General features: G+C 46.9%; 2 protein-coding genes across 2 annotated transcripts in view; one reads left to right on the top strand and one right to left on the bottom strand.

The window, feature by feature from the left end:
• The window catches only part of rerg (RAS-like, estrogen-regulated, growth inhibitor), a 38,463-nt gene extending 27,027 nt beyond the window's left edge, over positions 1-11,436 (bottom strand). The window contains exons 1-2 of the mRNA XM_084448198.1: positions 11,338-11,436; positions 5,958-6,130 (exon numbers count right to left, since the gene is read on the bottom strand). Coding sequence (XP_084304324.1) covers positions 5,958-6,018 — 61 coding nt within the window. The 5' untranslated portion in view covers positions 6,019-6,130; positions 11,338-11,436. The remainder of the gene's footprint in view (positions 1-5,957; positions 6,131-11,337) is intronic.
• Positions 11,437-14,311: 2,875 nt separating this feature from the next.
• Positions 14,312-17,657, top strand: part of plxnc1 (plexin C1) — a 23,244-nt gene continuing 19,898 nt past the window's right edge. The window contains exons 1-6 of the mRNA XM_084447656.1: positions 14,312-14,422; positions 15,427-15,555; positions 15,683-15,783; positions 16,451-16,559; positions 16,780-16,948; positions 17,228-17,330. Coding sequence (XP_084303782.1) covers positions 14,345-14,422; positions 15,427-15,555; positions 15,683-15,783; positions 16,451-16,559; positions 16,780-16,948; positions 17,228-17,330 — 689 coding nt within the window. The 5' untranslated portion in view covers positions 14,312-14,344. The remainder of the gene's footprint in view (positions 14,423-15,426; positions 15,556-15,682; positions 15,784-16,450; positions 16,560-16,779; positions 16,949-17,227; positions 17,331-17,657) is intronic.

Genomic DNA, 17,657 nt, shown 5'->3' with positions numbered 1-17,657 from the left:
GGATCGGTAGGTGGATCGGTAGGTGGATCAGCGACCTCAGGCTGATACCTGATCCCTGAACCACGTCTGGATCAGAGCCCGATCCCGATACTGGACCGGTCCCATCCCTACTCTAGATGCCGCCAAAAATCACACATTGCACCTTTAAGTGAACATAAACCGTCAAAATAAGTAAACGTCTTATCTTGTTGCTATTCTCCCATATTACCCATTTTCAAAAAGTGAGAAAACATTAACTGAATTATATATAAACAATGACTGAATTTATTAATGGGAAATTGGGGGCTCCAAAGTCACAATGTAATATAGTGTGTATCTGTGTGTGTGCGCGTGTGTGTGTGTGCATGCGTGCATGTGTGTGTGTGCGTGCGTATGTGTATATATGTGTGTGTGTTTGTGTGTGTGCATGTGTGTGTGTGTGTGTGCATGCGTGCATGTGTGTGTGCGTGTGATTTTGTGTGTGTGTGAGACACCTGAATTAAGCTGATTCATGGCCTTCTCCAGGCGTTAGGAACCATAAACAGCAGTAGTATTTACAGCAGTCGTATTTCTGGAGCACAGAACAGCAGGCAGGATCCTTTATTATTGATATCTTTTCTTTGCTGTCACGGATGGAAGGAGAGAAGAGAGGGAGAGAGGGAGGAAGGGAAGGAGGGAGGGAAAGAGGGAGGGAGGGAGAGGAGCTGTTTGAGGAGTTAGCATACGGGCCCTTTTATGGGGCTGTGTTTCGCACTCAATAAAGCTCATTTCCACTTCTGGATTCCCAATCGAAAGACTATGCTGAAGCCAAAACGGTTGTGCGTGTGTGTGTGTGTGTGTGTTTGCCTTCCACAAACTGACGTGTGTGTGTGTGTGTGTGTGTGTGTGTATGTGTGTGTGTGTGTGTGTATGTGTGTGTGTGTTTGCCTTCCACAAACTGACATGTGTGTGTGTGTGTGTGTGTGCATGGAGTCTAGTATAACACATTTATACCATTTCCAGACACCCACAATCCTCCTGTGAGTCAATAAACCACAGTCTGAAAAAACCCTACTGGACCAGACCAGCGATCCAGCCAGTCAATACACCCTGGTCTTCATTAGCCCGGTCTCTCTCCCTCTGTCTCCTTCTCTCTATATATCTCTCTCTTCCTCTCTCTCTCTCTCTCTCTCTCTCTCTCTCTCTCCCTCTGCCTCCTTCTCTCTATATATCTCTCTCTTCCTCTCTCTCTCTCTCTCTCTCTCTCTCTCTCTCCCTCTGCCTCCTTCTCTCTATATATCTCTCTCTTCCTCTCTCTCTCTCTCTCTCTCTCTCTCTCTCCCTCTGCCTCCTTCTCTCTATATATCTCTCTCTTCCTCTCTCTCTCTCTCTCTCCCTCTGCCTCCTTCTCTCTATATCTCTCTCTCTTCCTCTCTCTCTCTCTCTCTCTCTCTCTCCCTCTGCCTCCTTCTCTCTATATATCTCTCTCTTCCTCTCTCTCTCTCTCTCTCTCTCTCTCTCCATCGCTCACTCTATTTTTTTCTCTCTCTCTACCCCAGACACATCCATCAGACTAACTGACATATCCTTTCAGATGGACCAGGTGACCTCTACCTCCTCTGACCCTCCTGACCTCTGACCCATGACCCTCCTGACCTCTACCTCCTTTGAACCATGACCCTCCTGACCTCTACCTCCTCTGACCCATGACCCTCCTGACCTCCTGGTCACCATGTTCTCCCTCTGACCTCTCTGTCTGCTGGCCGAAACAACCTCTATATATGAGAAAAAGAAAAGAAAAAGGATACTCAATTATTATTATTATTATAAATAATAATAATAATCATAGTAATACAAAAAGTGAATAATAAACAGTACAGAAAATCTGTATCTCTATCTGTCTCTCTCTCTCTGTCTCTCTCTCTCTCTCTGTCTCTCTCTCTCTCTCTCTGCTGGTCAGAAGCACATCTGCCTGGGTGTGCATGCTCACCATGAACACACTGTCCCACTGCTGCTCTCCTATAGATATCAACCACGTGAACAACACCCACTTCCCCTTGGGTACAGGACCAGGGTGACACTGTCAGGAGAGGAGAGGACAGGACAGGACAGGACAGGACAGGACAGGACAGGACAGGACAGGAGAGGAGAGGAGAGGAGAGGAGAGGAGAGGAGAGGACAGGAGAGGGAGAGGGAGAGGGAGAGGGAGAGGAGAGGAGAGGAGAGGAGAGGAGAGCAGAGCAGAGGAGAGGAGAGGAGAGGAGAGGAGAGGAGAGGAGAGGAGAGGAGAGGAGAGGAGAGGAGAGGAGAGGAGAGGAGAGGAGAGGAGAGGAGAGGAGAGGAGAGGAGAGGAGAGGAGGGGAGAGGAGAGGAGAGGAGAGGAGAGCAGAGGAGAGGAGAGGAGGAGGGGAGAGGAGAGCAGAGGAGGGGAGGGGAGGGGAGGGGAGGGGAGGGGAGAGGAGAGTAAAGTAGAGCAGAGGAGAGGTGAGGTGAGGTGAGGTGAGGAGAGGAGAGGGAGGAGAGTAAAGTAGAGCAGAGGAGGGGAGAGGAGAGGAGAGCAGAGCAGAGGAGAGGAGAGTAAAGTAGAGCAGAGGAGAGGGAGGACAGTAAAGTAGAGCAGAGGAGAGGTGAGGTGAGGGAGGAGAGTAAAGTAGAGCAGCTGCAGCTACAGCAGACCCACACTCGCTGATCTGAAGCAAATTCAAGTGTCCGATTGTAAGCAACGGTGAGTAGGCAGACCAGTGGTTCAGCCTCTGTAGCTACTGTCAGACAGGGGAGAAATCACACCCCCCCACCTTGGCGTCAACACAGACCCCCCCCCCTCCTCTCTCTCTCTCTCTCTCTCTCTCTGTCCCTCCTTCACTCTGTCTCTCTCTCTCATAATCCCTGCTCTGGCTGTAAAGGGCCTATGGTAGGGGTGGCACGTAGCTCGGGAGGCAGAGCGGCCGGCTGAAGTGTCCTTGAGGCCTGCTTTCTGTCCCCAGAGTTAAAATCAAACATGGAGAATCAGCGTTCAGTTTTTATGCTCCACATATCTGGAACAAACATCCAGAAAACTGCAGGTCTGCTGCAACTCTCGGTTCTTTTAAATCAAGACTGAAGACTTTTATTTTTGCCGCTGCTTTTTATTAAATCAAAATAGTTATTCATTCATACACTGCACTGTAACTTTTATTCCTGTATTTTATTATTCCTGCATTTTGTTTTAAATGTCCTTTTTTGCATCTCGTTTTATATGACCTTTTTATGTGTTGCACTTTGTCTTGATGCTTTTAATGTCTCATGTAAAGCACTTTGAATTGCCTTGTTGCTGAAATGTGCTACAAATAAACTTTCCCTGCCTTGAGCAAGACGCAGAACCCCAAAATGGCTCATGTGCGGCACGGTGGCGTAGTACCTAGTACTGTCACCTCACAGCAAAGAGGTCTACGGACCTTTCTGTGCAGAGTTTGCATGTTCTCCCCGTGTTCTCAAGGGTTCCTCCCATAAAGAACCAGCCATGGGAAGCGCATTCTACGTGGCTTTGCCACATGAATCATAGATCAATCATAGATAGATCTCTATGGTCGGATTTTACCAACATATTGGACAGATGATTCATACTGTTAATTAGTATTTTCATTCTTCAAACATGAATTTCTGTGGTGAGTGGGTACAGTAGTAGCATTGTTGTGTTCTGTGGTGTGACGATGCTCTCGGATGGATGATGCTCTCGGATGGATGATGCTCTCGGATGGATTATGCTCTCAGATGGATGATGCTCTCAGATGGATGATGATTTCAGATGGATGATGCTCTCGGATGGATGATGCTCTCGGATGGATGATGCTCTCAGATGGACGATGCTCTCAGATGGATGATGCTCTCGGATGGATGATGCTCTCGGATGGATGATGCTCTCAGATGGACGATGCTCTCGGATGGATGATGCTCTCGGATGGATGATGCTCTCGGATGGATGATGCTCTCGGATGGATTATGCTCTCAGATGAATGATGCTCTCAGATGGATGATGCTCTCGGATGGATTATGCTCTCAGGTGGATGATGCTCTCGGATGGATGATGCTCTTGAATGGATGATGCTCTCGGATGGATGATGCTCTCAGATGATGCTCTCAGATGGATGATGCTCTCGGATGGATGATTCTCTCAGATGGATGATGCTCTCAGATGGATGATGCTCTTGTATTATCGATGCAAGGAGAAGGTCTCAAGTGAGCATTTCATTGTAGCTTCAAATACACATGACCTTAAACATCCCAGAATCCTCTCTGTCCCTCTGCTGCAGACTTACTATCCACGCTGGCTGGGACCAAGACTCTCTCCTGACGCTCTGCCTCTGACTATGGTCCATCGTTGATGTTCCAGTCGCTGCTCGCCCCCCCCCCCCCCCCCCCCCCGCTGACGACACCATGACCTCCCCCCTCAAGGCTTCTGTTGACCCCCGAAAGGGAAACCACATCGATGTAGCTACCGGCGTCTGGGACACTGAGCTGCTAGCTCTCCTAAACGTGGCCGTCACCCCACGCTCGGCTCTGGCGTTGAGCGCGGTCCGACGCGCTGGGTTCCAGGGCTGCAGATCTGCTATCTCTGTCTGGTCTCGCCGCTCTGCGCAGAGTTATGTGCGATGGCTGTTGTTACGCACATGTCTGTGGCAGGGAAATCGTGGGGAGTGGTACGGCTATGTCTAGCTCGGTTATTAAGTCAACAAGGAATACCGGAGGAGTCTCCTTTGAAGACAGATGTGTGCAGAGAGAGAGAGGGAGAGAGAGGTAGAGATATTCTGTTCTATTCTTCTCTACACTATTCGACTGTATTCTTTTTAATTATATTCTACTCCACTCTGTTGTATTCTATTGTATTCTATCCTATACTGACCGCTGAGCAACATGCACATACATTCTTGGCTATACAGTGGTCTACAGATGCCATGGGCTGTCATAGAAACGCTTGGCATACTATTGGAGTTTCCGTCATAAATCTTTGACACAGTATAATCACAGCCAGCATTGACGTCTTAAAACATGGACTATATCAAGAGACGCAGGAATGTTTTCCATCACAGCTGATTGCCACAGAGAGCAATCTGTCTTGATTTGGACTCAGAAAGAAACATATGCTCCATGTTATGCTGTTTGCTACCGACGGCATGGTGGTACACACTCCTATCGCGTTCGGCCAAGTTGGCCTAAGCTGTTGAACTGATTGATATTTTATTGGATTAATGGTAGGAGTGAAGCTTTTAAAACCCTCTCGGTCTAGAGGTAGTTGAGAGATTGCCGGAGGCTTCTTCAGAAGTGCAGCTTGGATATGAAAGATTTACCGACAGTCAGAGAAAGAGAGATAGAAAAAGCACATTGACAGTAGGGCTGTATATCATCTTGGATTTCGCGATACGATACGCATCACAATACACAGGTCACGATTCGATACGTATCACGATACAGAGGTCACGATACAATACGATACGATACGATACGATACGTATTGCGATACACACATCATTTACTGAAAGATTTTAAGTGTTCAAGACTGAAAACTGAAGGGCTCAAATGCACTATATAGATAACTCAAACTCAATGACTGGACAGAGAGCTAGCTAATAAATATTTTACACTTGATATCCATGCTTTTTAAACTGTCAACATTGTAGTATTTATGGTTTTTCAAAATTATTTATATGTATGCTTTTTTAACTTAATATTGTAGAATATGCTTTTTAAACTGGATTTAAAAATTTAAATTAAAAAAAATAAAAAAATAAAAAATAATTAAATTCTAAATTTTACAGCGCCCGGCTGTATCGATACTCCGGGCTGAAAGATCGATACAGTATCGCGAGACTACGTACCGCGATGCATCGTTGTATCGATACAATCCTACAGCCCTAAATGACAGACCATCGGACTGGCACACACACAATACTCACTCTCACACACACACACACACACACACACACACACACACACACACACACAGAAGAGTAGACCTACCGTACCTGATTTTCCGACCCCCGCTCTGCCAAAAACGGCCAGCTTCACCTCAGGGCTCTTCGCCATGACAGCAGCCAGCAAAGCTGAGAGAACCAATCACAGGGCAGCGCTGGCAGGTCCTTGGAATTGGGTCTCAGATCAGCGGCCCATCCTCAGCACCACGCCGGAGCAAGGAACTCTGGGAGGGGGGGGGGGGGCACAAAACCCATCAGGGATTAGGGGTGTCTGCTGCCGCACACCGTGGGGATGTGAGAATTTGACGGAAAGCCTTTGATGTTGGATTTCTCCAAGACAGCGGGTTACGAAGACACAGACATGTGGGACAGGTTATTTATAAATCAAAAACTAAGCGCTCTGTAGCTTTGGCTATGAAAATCCAAAGGGTGATTCATCTTGGTTTTACCACAGACAAGGGCAACATGCCTACAAATTCACAGTAACCTTTGCTTGACACCCCCCCCCCGCCCCCCCCCCCCCCAATAAAACAAATGTTTTCTTGAGAAAGCATAGATTCTCGTGGTGAATGGTGTGTTATAGTTAGCTACAGTCGGTTGGTTGGGAGGTGTTATGGGGTACGGGGTACGGGGTTGGTTGGGAGGTGTTATGGGGTACGGGGTACGGGGTTGGTTGGGAGGTGTTATGGGGTACGGGGTACGGGGTTGGTTGGGAGGTGTTATGGGGTACGGGGTTGGTTGGGAGGTGTTATGGGGTACGGGGTACAGGTGGCTGCAGGTGCCCCAGGAGAGCCCCTCCTCCACAGGAAGTCTGTCACCGTCTCCTCCCACAGCAGGCGGACGCGTCTCTCCAGAGGGGGTCAGAGTCTCTCCAGAGGGGGTCAGAGTCTCTCCAGAGGGGATCAGAGTGGCTGGTTGACTGGCTGGTTATATGGCTGGTTGACAGGCTGGTTATATGGCTGGTTGACTGGTTGACTGGCTGGTTATATGACTGGCTGACTGGATGGTTATATGGCTGGCTGACTGGTTGACTGGATGGTTATATGGCTGGCTGACTGGTTGACTGGATGGTTATATGGCTGGCTGACTGGCTGGTTATATGGCTGGCTGACTGGTTGACTGGATGGTTATATGGCTGGCTGACTGGTTGACTGGATGGTTATATGGCTGGCTGACTGGTTGACTGGATGGTTATATGGCTGGCTGACTGGTTGACTGGCTGGTTATATGGCTGGTTGACTGGCTGGTTATATGGCTGGTTAACTGGATGGTTATATGGCTGGCTGACTGGTTGACTGGATGGTTATATGGCTGGTAGACTGGTTGACTGGCTGGTTATATGGCTGGCTGACTGGTTGACTGGCTGGTTATATGGCTGGTTGACTGGATGGTTATATGACTGGCTGACTGGTTGACTGGCTGGTTATATGGCTGGTTGACTGGCTGGTTATATGGCTGGCTGACTGGTTGACTGGCTGGTTATATGGCTGGTTGACTGGATGGTTATATGACTGGCTGACTGGTTGACTGGCTGGTTATATGACTGGCTGACTGGTTGACCGGATGGTTATATGGCTGGTTGACTGGTTGACTGGCTGGTTATATGACTGGTTGACTGGATGGTTATATGACTGGCTGACTGGATGGTTATATGGCTGGTTGACTGGTTGACTGGATGGTTATATGGCTGGTTGACTGGTTGACTGGCTGGTTATATGGCTGGTTGACTGGTTGACTGGCTGGTTATATGGCTGGTTGACTGGTTAACTGGATGGTTATATGGCTGGCTGACTGGTTGACTGGATGGTTATATGGCTGGCTGACTGGTTAACTGGATGGTTATATGGCTGGCTGACTGGTTGACTGGCTGGTTATATGACTGGCTGACTGGCTGGTTATATGGCTGGTTGACTGGATGGTTATATGGCTGGCTGACTGGCTGGTTATATGGCTGGTTGACTGGATGGTTATATGGCTGGCTGACTGGTTGACTGGATGGTTATATGGCTGGCTGACTGGTTGACTGGATGGTTATATGACTGGCTGACTGGCTGGTTATATGACTGGTTGACTGGATGGTTATATGGCTGGCTGACTGGTTAACTGGATGGTTATATGGCTGGCTGACTGGTTGACTGGCTGGTTATAAGGCTGGCTGACAGGTGAACTGGCTGACTTCACTTTACTGACGTGATAGATGAGGCTGAGAATGTCGTTCGTTGTGTTACCGAGGGCAACAGCATCATCGTTGATGTGAGTGAGTCACACTCCCCTGTTACCATGTGAAGTGGGGGGCTTTCAACAGGCGTTCCTATCTGAGAGTGTGTGTGTGTGTGTGTGTGTGGGGGGGGGGGGGGGGGGGTAGAGCAAGAGCAGAAGGCTTTGTGTGTTGAATTATTCATTCAGAAATAAGTCTGACAACTCAGTGGTACAGTAATCCCATCCGCCAACACCAGGCAGGCTGTCATCTGTCAGCCAGATAATTCTCTGCAGTACATTCAGCTCTAAATGGTACCAAATGTCTTTATGCTATAAAGAGACATAGATTCAATTAATTCTTTCCCAAGATACGAACAAACACATTACAGTCCTTCAATCAAAAAGTAGATTTGAATTTACTAAGCTTTCAGTGAAGTAAACTTGGATGATGCTGTGAGCATAGAGCTTGTAGAAAATGTGTTATACAATTGTCTTGTCTATTTTTCCCCTCCTCTTTGCGTTAGGGATGACCACGCCCCCTAGTTACCGAAGACAACGTTAGCCACGCCCCACACCCACTGAAGGACAAATATATCAACTACATCGGTAGATGACTACAGAGTACACTGTATGAATTAATTTTCTGACTCACCTCATCTTAGTCATTAGATAGACAGATACATGGATGGATGGGTGGATGGATGAATGGATGGATGGATGGATGGATGGATGGATGGATGGATGGATGGATGGATGGATGGATGGATGGATGGATGGATAGATGGATAGATGGATAGATAGATAGATAGATAGATAGATAGATAGATAGATAGATAGATAGATAGATAGAGACAGACAGACACAGACAGACAAAACACACCACATACCTGTACTTTCCCAAACCACATCAAAACACGCCACAAGGAGCATTTCATTGTACATGGTACTGTACCTGTATCTTGTACCTATGATAAATAAACATCTTTGAATCCCTGAACACACACCCTATCGTAACACACACACCACACACTCCCTCTATGTCCAGTTGCCCTACATCGAAACCCTCTCTTTTGGCCCTCAGACCCCCATATATGGCGTTATGGTGCGTGTGTACCCTGTCCTAACCTGCCAGGGTGATTCAAGTGGCTTGGATCAACATGGCTGAGATCATCCCCCCATTTCTCTCTCTCACTCCATCCCTCTCTCTCTCTCTCTCTCTCACTCCATCCCTCTCTCTCTCTCACTCCATCCCTCTCTCTCTTTCTCTCCATCCCTCTCTCTCTTATCTCTCCATCCCTCTCTCCCTTTCTCTCCATCCCTCTCTCTCTCACATGCTCTGTCTTTCTCTCACACACATATTCACAAATACACACATACACACACACACACACTCTTTCTGTCTCTCTTTCTCACAAACACACACACTCTCTCACACACTAGGGACACACACACTGACACACACACACACCACCACCACTATCACTACCCCATATCCCCCACACTCAATGTCTCCTCCACTCACGCCCTTGAGGGCAAGTAGACAGACCCCCTAGGAGGAGCATGGGGAGGAGGAGGAGGAGGAGTCCAGTAGGCTCTTGCTAGACTTGCTGGATAAAACTGTCATCGTCATCATCATCATCATCACTCTGGCCCTCATCCGTTTTTGTCTGAGCTACCACAGGTCTCCTCCACATCCTGGCATTAGGGGAGTCCAGATGAATTTCCTCAACGAGGCTGTGACAGATGCAGCTAAGTGGCTGCTAAGTGGCGAGGGAGGATCGTCCCTGCGCAGACCTGCTGGTGACACGTTGAACACGTCTGGAGAGACGAAGCGGCTGCTAGCCAACGGAGCCAGACGGGGACGAGTGCGCGCGTTCGCGTGTGTGTATACATGTGTGTTTGGTCCACACGTGTGTATGTACGTGTGTGTTTGGTCCACACGTGTGTATGTACGTGTGTGTTTGGTCCACACGTGTGTATGTACGTGTGTGTTTGGTCCACACGTGTGTATGTACGTGTGTGTTTGGTCCACACGTGTGTATGTACGTGTGTGTTTGGTCCACACGTGTGTATGTACGTGTGTGTTTGGTCCACACGTGTGTATGTAAGTGTGTCTCTCCCTTTCAAACCCGCGGTGGAAACCGTTTCACCTCGCGCAAGTAATTCTCCAAAGACCTTGACTAAACACCCTAAATGAGCACATGTATTTAAATGAGCACATGTATTTAAATGAGCACATGTATTTTAATGAGCACATGTATTTTAATGAGCACATGTATTTTTCTTTCCACGCCCGGGCCAAAAGCCCTGTAGGCTACCATTTGTGTCCCTGTGTGTTGAGTCAGCAGATAGATTGGGTGGTGTGTGTCTTAGTTTAGTGACAGATTACAGGGCTTTCAGAACCAAGCTCCTGGGTGGAGACCTGGCTTGGAAGCTTGGAGCACCACATGCTAAAGAAAGACCTTCGGAAACCACAGCTTTTTCAAAGGGAACGCTAAAATAGTCTGGTGTGTCCCAAAGCCTATAGGCTACACTCTGTTTTTCTGAGTTGTAGCCTGGGTACTGTGCTAAGCAAACGGGTAGGGTGATGAAGCCTCTGTAAATTGTATTTTTTTTATTCAATCCCAGCAAGTCTCTGAATGCCAAATCGAATGCAGACCCACAGTCTAGATACTCAGAAATGGAAATTGACTGATAAATTGGTAACTGCATCCGCTATCTCGACAGAGATCGATTGAATCACTTGAACTGCTCATTTAGGCTATTACACTACACAGTTCAAGTATGAATGGAGTAGGCTATCTCTTCTCGTGTCTTTCCTCTTGATCACTTAATTTGATCATGTTTGATAGGGTACTGTAGGCTATTTGTGAATAAGAATCATATTACTTTGCCAGAAACTTACTCATTAAATACTAGGTTATTAACTGATGGGATAGGCTACCCAAATATTGGAGTAGGCTAACCTATCCTCTAACCAAAGTTTTAGTCATAGCATAGTAGGATGTTGACTGTCTATTAAATGTGAAGGTTGGCATTAATTGTGATCAAATAGCTATAATATTTCAAGTAGCCTTATGGTAGGTAGGCCCTATGGTATGTTTGTTTCGTCTGTGAGATGGAAACTAGCGGTTGACGCAAAGGTAGACTGCAGCCTGTCAAATTAGACTACAACCGACTGAGGCTGAACGAATCCGCAATACAGAAAGGGTAGAATTGAATGTTCACTCACCAGAGACAGGCTATGGTTGAACAATGTCGTCCTTGAACAAGCAAGCGGTTAAAAGTTGATCGTGTTTTCTCCGGTTTAACGATTTATTGCCCTTCCCGAAGAGTCCAATAGCAGACGCACCGATGCGCGGGCACTGCCAAAGCAAGGTGTGGGCTACACTAGGATACACACCTCCTGATCGGTCCGATCCCAACTGACTGAACCACGGACACGTCCGAGCGATACTCTGCTGTGGGTAGTCCAAATAGGCTTCACGTGAGAGTAGTTTTCTGTGAACTTGCGCTTTTAAACCCACTGATGTACAGCATACCGTTGCATCCGTATGGCAATTGGAAATGCCTTAGCGCCCTCTACTGTCATGGCCATATAACATTGGAGCTGTGCTTCAACAAGGAAGCTTCTTTTGTATCTGCCAGGCTTGGGAAGGCAGAATACCTAATAGCCTACCAGTTCAATAAATATATTATAGCCTATGTAGCCTATTATTGTAATAGAGCGTATTATTTTGTTTAAAGTCCAAGCAGTAGCTATTGAAAATGAATGTATTGTTGTAGCCTAATGGATTATATTAGCCTACATTGCGACTATTATTCTCTGTGCCTTATGAAGCCAAGAGAGTTGGGCAATTTGTGTGCATAACACGAAAGAAATAATCAATCACGAGTCTTCAATCACTACTTTTAAGAGTCCACTATCCACTTATTTTACCCTTACCGTAACTATTTTGACATTGTTGAACAAACCTGTTTTGTAACATAAACCATATTTACAGTGTAACATTTAAATCTTATCGTTTCTATTATTTTGTTTTCATTCATTTATATTTCCACTTGCTTTGGCAATGTAAACATTTTACAATGCCAATAAAGTCATTTGAATCGAGAGATGGTAGATGTGTTTAGGCCAATAACCTTCTCTTTCCAAAACCGCCCCATCAGATTCTGTTTCTCGAAATAACAGCACGTATTAGGCTACTGTACAGGCTACTTCCAATAGCCTATGACTATGAAGTGATAAAAGAATCTTGTAGCCCATTTTGCTGAGAGGGGGAGAGAGAGAGAGAGAGAGAGAGAGAGAGAGAGAGATGTTAACATTTTCACCACTAGGGCACAGCAAAGACCCGCGGGACATTCAAGGGAAACTAGTTTGAACTACCTTGAACCTCGAGTTCAATTAAACACACTCCTCGACTTAAATCGGCATAAATCGCCCACCCCCGCCATCGAATCGTTAGAGGTGGCCACGTGTGGTCGTAAACCAGAGGGCGGGTACCCGCGGGAACCCAGCGGGTACGTGTGGAAGCTATAGGCCTACTGAAGCGACGCACTGACACCTGTTCGAACCTCGAGATCCAGATGAAGCAGGTGACATAACTCTCCATCATTTACCTTATATAAGGGAATTCGTGTATTGAAATCTCAGTGACATTTGCCGCGCTAGACGTCCATCAAATGTTGTTGAATGGTTAACCGAAGCAAAATATAGGAGGCATCTGCATGCGCTGAGATTTGTAGTAAGAATGGATCAGAATCTGTTGAGGTTTTTTGAGGGTGTGCGTTTCATAGACCTTATACACGGAAGTAGGTTACGTTATGTCCTCACACCATCATCCAGAAAAGCGGAACTTCGTCTCTCCAAGCCACAATACTTTGCGCTTTTACGCGCGACGCATCCAGTGCACACACATAGGCAAAGTCGCAGATCGAGAATGGTTTTCCTACCCGGTCAAATTGCCTACCTGTGAGTGACTAGCATTATGTTCAACGCCATGTGGGCTATTCTATTAGGGGTGCTCGTCGTCTGTGCAGACTGGAGTCGTGGCCAGGACATCAGCTTTGATGGGCACATCCGCGCCTACACTGTTGGCAACAGCTCGCTTTACGTTCTTACAGATGACCGACTCCACCAGGTGAGCCACAAATTGGGTCGGATTCAGAGCAGATCATTTCCCAGAGGGATACGTCCGGAAAAAGGTAAATTTCAGCGAGTTTCAAATAGTGATAATCCTGTTTGGAACTTTTCCGTGAACGTCTTGGTGCCATTTATCAAGAATAACACACTGATCACATGTGGAAGAATCAAATGTGGTTACTGTGATGTACTCGATCTCAACAACATCTCCAAATCGGTGCATTCAGAGAGAGTGTTAGTGGGATCTTTAAATGGACCATCCGTTGTGTTCCTGGTCGATGTCGAGGAGGGAATTAAGACAGAGACTTATATTCTTGCTGCATTCGGGCCGTTTGAAGATGAAGGCTGCACTGATACAGGCGATAAAGTGGTCCTACTGCAGAATACAAAAGATGGACAGACTGGAGGAATATTCTCGCGTCATGACAAAAGCCAACGAAATACATACATTACGAGTAGACACAAGGTTGAGTTTGTGGACGGCTTTCAGATCGATCAAAACATATATCTGTTGTCGAACCTGTTGAAGCGTAAAGTTAAACTTAATTGGCTGAACGCATCCAAAAATAAGTACACTACATTTGAGTCCCTGCGAGCTGCGACACTTGATTGCTGTGAGGACCGAGATCGGCCGAGTCTGCTGTCATCCTCGGTGATTCCCGGTGATTCCCGGTCCCCGATCCGCTGGGCCGGAGTGTTCACGGGGAGTAACACGAGCGACCCCGTGAATACCGTGCTTGCCATTTATGACATCAGCCCGGTAACCGGGGCGGACCCAGACTTCTGCAGCAATAAACCGTGTGTCAAGGTTGGTCATTTTTTCTTAATCTTAATTCATCCATCCATCCAAAATTCTTATTTTAAATCAAATTTAGGCTTTTAAAGTTTATTTTTGCTCCGATGTGTGCGTAGACCTAAACAGTATGTGTCTGTCTTGTGTGTGTGTGTGTGTGTGTGTGTGTGTGTGTGTGTGTGTGTGTGTGTGTGTGTGTGTGTGTGTGTGTGTGTGTGTGCGTGCGTATGTGTGTGCCAGCCAAACCCAACTGACACGAGCAAGAAGCTGAAGCCAGTAGCGGTGGTGTTCAAGTACAACTCCATGACATCCGTGCTGGCAGCGAGACGGGGACCCTGGATGGTGTTCTTTATCGGAACAGAGGACGGACAACTCATCAAGGTCGGTATCGCTGTCATGTCAGTTTTTCCTGATACAGATGTTGTTTCTATCTCACTCAGCTAAAAAGGCCTCTTTATGATTCAAGGATGTTTGTGGGCCTCTTTGCAGGAAACAGTATCTTTTTTTCTATCTCTCTCACATGTAGCTCTTTGACTCCCTCACCTCAGCTGTCACACCCAAACACACACATACCTCCTCTCAAACACATTGATAGTTACACTTCGGTGTCAGAATCACAGAATAACACGCACCTGTTGCTCCCAAACATTGCTCACATGATGAGGGAATTCAAAACCAGCCTGGAGAAAGTCCGATGTTGGACTCTGTTGGGTCCAAGACTGCAGTCTTTCCGTGGGGCAGACACACAGGGATAAGCCCAGCAACGCTGCTACGTGGATTACACTGCTACTCCACACCACAGCGAGCCAAGGGCTAAATAACAAACTAATTAGCAGCTGACAGCCCAGTGTGGCTTGTGTGAGAGATTTCTTTCAGTATGAATTAGACTGTTGAATTAGACATCATCAGTATCATTTCAAAGTTTATAATGTCAGTTAAAAAGAAGTCACTTAGTGTGAAGGGACATTGGCAGGTTAGGATTAGTGTGGTTGTGATCATTTCACATGAATCGCTGGTGTTTTGGTGGTGTAGCCGGCTAATGCGGTGTTTGAGAGGTGGTCATGCTTCAGTACAGTAAGTCAGATGACCTGAGATCAAACCCAGCGTGGGCAAGTGAGGGTGGAAGCAGCGAACCAGTGACATTCAGCACTTTGAGATTATTTTCACAATGAAAAGAGCTTCATAAATACAATTAATATTTATTATTATTATTTTTATTATTTTTATTATTGTTGTTATTACTTATTATTATGATTATTATGATTAGTATTATTATTATTATATGCACCATTGTTGTTTATTTATTATGATGATGATTATTATTATTATTATTATTAAAGTGTGTGAGAGTTACTGTAAGTGTCTCTCCTTTTTCCCCATGTCAGCTTGCTGTGGACAAGAAATACCGTTCCATGTGTCCCAGGGTTCTCTACTACGATAATGAGCCGCTGTTTCCCAAGATGCACCTGGACCCAGTGGACAACAAACACCTGTACATGGCAGTAAAGAACCAGGTGAGCTCAATTCTCATCCAGTTTTTCTTCACTCATACTAATATTGTAGCAATAGTAGCATTCACTATGCATGTGTGTGTGTTGATGCACGTGTGTGTGTGTGTGTGTGTGTGTGTGTGTGTTCTAGGTCAAGCGTGTCCCGGTGGCAGAGTGCAGTAAGCACATAGGACTGAAGGACTGCTGGTTGGCACGGGATCCATTCTGTGGTTGGTGTGATGCTAAGAACAGGTCAGTCACAAGTACTCAGGTTCTTCAAATATTCAAGTAATGTAACCATACTGTACCTTTTGACAGCTATCTGCTCTACTTCCTGAAATAATATAACTCTCCCCTTATCGTCTTTTGGTCTCTCATCCTCTCTGTGGTCTGTCTATCTGTCGGTCTGCCTGTCTGTCTCTCTGTTGGTCTGCCTGTCTGTCTGCCTGCCTGCCTGTCTGACTCACTGTCTGCCTGCCTGCCTGCCTGTCTCTCTGTCTGCCTGTCTGTCTGTCTGTCTGTCTGTCTGTCTGTCTGTCTGCCTGTCTGCCTGTCTGTCTGTCTGCCTGTCTGCCTGTCTGACTGTATGCCTGCCTGCCTGTCTACCTGTCTGTCTGTCTACCTGCATGCCTGTCTGTCTGCCTGCATGTCTGCCTGTCTACCTGTCTGTCTACCTGCATGCCTGTCTGTCTGCCTGCATGCCTGTCTGTCTGCCTGCCTGCTTGTCTGCCTGCCTGTCTGTCTGTCTGTCTGTCTGTCTGTCTGTCTGTCTGTCTGTCTGTCTACCTGCATGCCTGTCTGTCTACCTGCATGCCTGTCTGTCTGCCTGCCTGCATGCCTGTCTGTCTGTCTGTCTGTCTGTCTGTCTGTCTGTCTGTCTGTCTGTCTGTCTACCTGCATGCCTGTCTGTCTGTCCCAGATGTACATTTGAGGATGAATGCTCAGGTTCAGCCTGGTTCTCCATCCCTGAGGACTCCACCCAGCAGGGGATGATCTCTCACCAGCTGGAGAGGAGCGTTTCTGGACAGGTACAAGGCGCCACGCTCTCTCTGTCTGCATTTTTCTATTTATTATTCACTTATTTCTCAGCTTGTGAAAAGCAACATCAAAACATTAAAATATTCAATGGCAAAAAAAACAGACGTGTTGCGGCTCAAAGGCCTTCCCCAGGGTAGCTCTCTCATTGGTTGATCCGAGTGTCCATATCCCAGGTATACATGACATCACTCTTTGTGTCTCTCGCTATAGGACATCATCCTAACCGTCCAGGTCCATCTGAGCGTGACTGGACAAGGAAGACCCGCCCTTGCCTGTAGCTTCACCACAGGAAGTGATGTCTTGTGTGACAGTGGAGGCCCCGCCCCAGTTTTCCCCCGTTGCCTCTGCCAGTTCTCCAGCGACAGGCTACCTGCCCAAGGTCAGTGTCCGTGACCTCTAAATGACCTTTCAGCTCTGCTGTAGCCAGCAGTGTGTGGCACAGGTGCAGGATAAGACATCACTAAACCAAACCTATTTGGAGCCATGTAGTAGACAATAAAAACGAATTCTGGTCAGGTGTTGCTTGAAAAAGAGTGCTTTGATCTCAAGCTTCTTTACCTGGTTAATTAAAGTTTAAATAAAATAAGTCCTGTTGAGCGACCAAGCCAACCACAGGCACTGAGGTCTTTGTGCTGTGTTGCTGTGTTGCTCTGTGCAGGTCTGGATGTGACAGTTGAGATGACAGTTGGGAAGCAGATGCTGACAGAGAGCTTGAGGCTGACTAACTGTTCAGGCCTCAGTGGACCTGCCACATTTCACCGGTGAGTCTGATAGGTTGAGTATAAGTAACGTTCTACTTAATAGCCAATGAGAAAGTCAATGTCAATGAGAAATGGTCCATCGCCGGGCACATAATTAATAAACAAAATTAATAAAGGAGAACATCTGCGCTGAGACATTGAGCTGCTAGTGACAGATCTGAGACCGTATCTCCCTCGCGGACTCTCGCACGCCGTCATCGTCTTTGTTTACATCGCGCCCTCGGCTGTGACGTCATCCACTCCGCTGTCGCGGGTCTCCTAACACCGCGCCTCAGCGCTTTCAGTACCATTAATGAGGATTTCAACCACGTCTCTCCCTCTCCAAAA

Source organism: Borostomias antarcticus, assembly GCF_949987555.1.
Source record: "Borostomias antarcticus genome assembly, chromosome: 13".
Classification (NCBI taxonomy): domain Eukaryota; kingdom Metazoa; phylum Chordata; class Actinopteri; order Stomiiformes; family Stomiidae; genus Borostomias; species Borostomias antarcticus.
The sequence above is the reverse complement of the archived record's forward strand: the minus strand, read 5'-3'. Positions and strand labels throughout refer to the sequence as shown.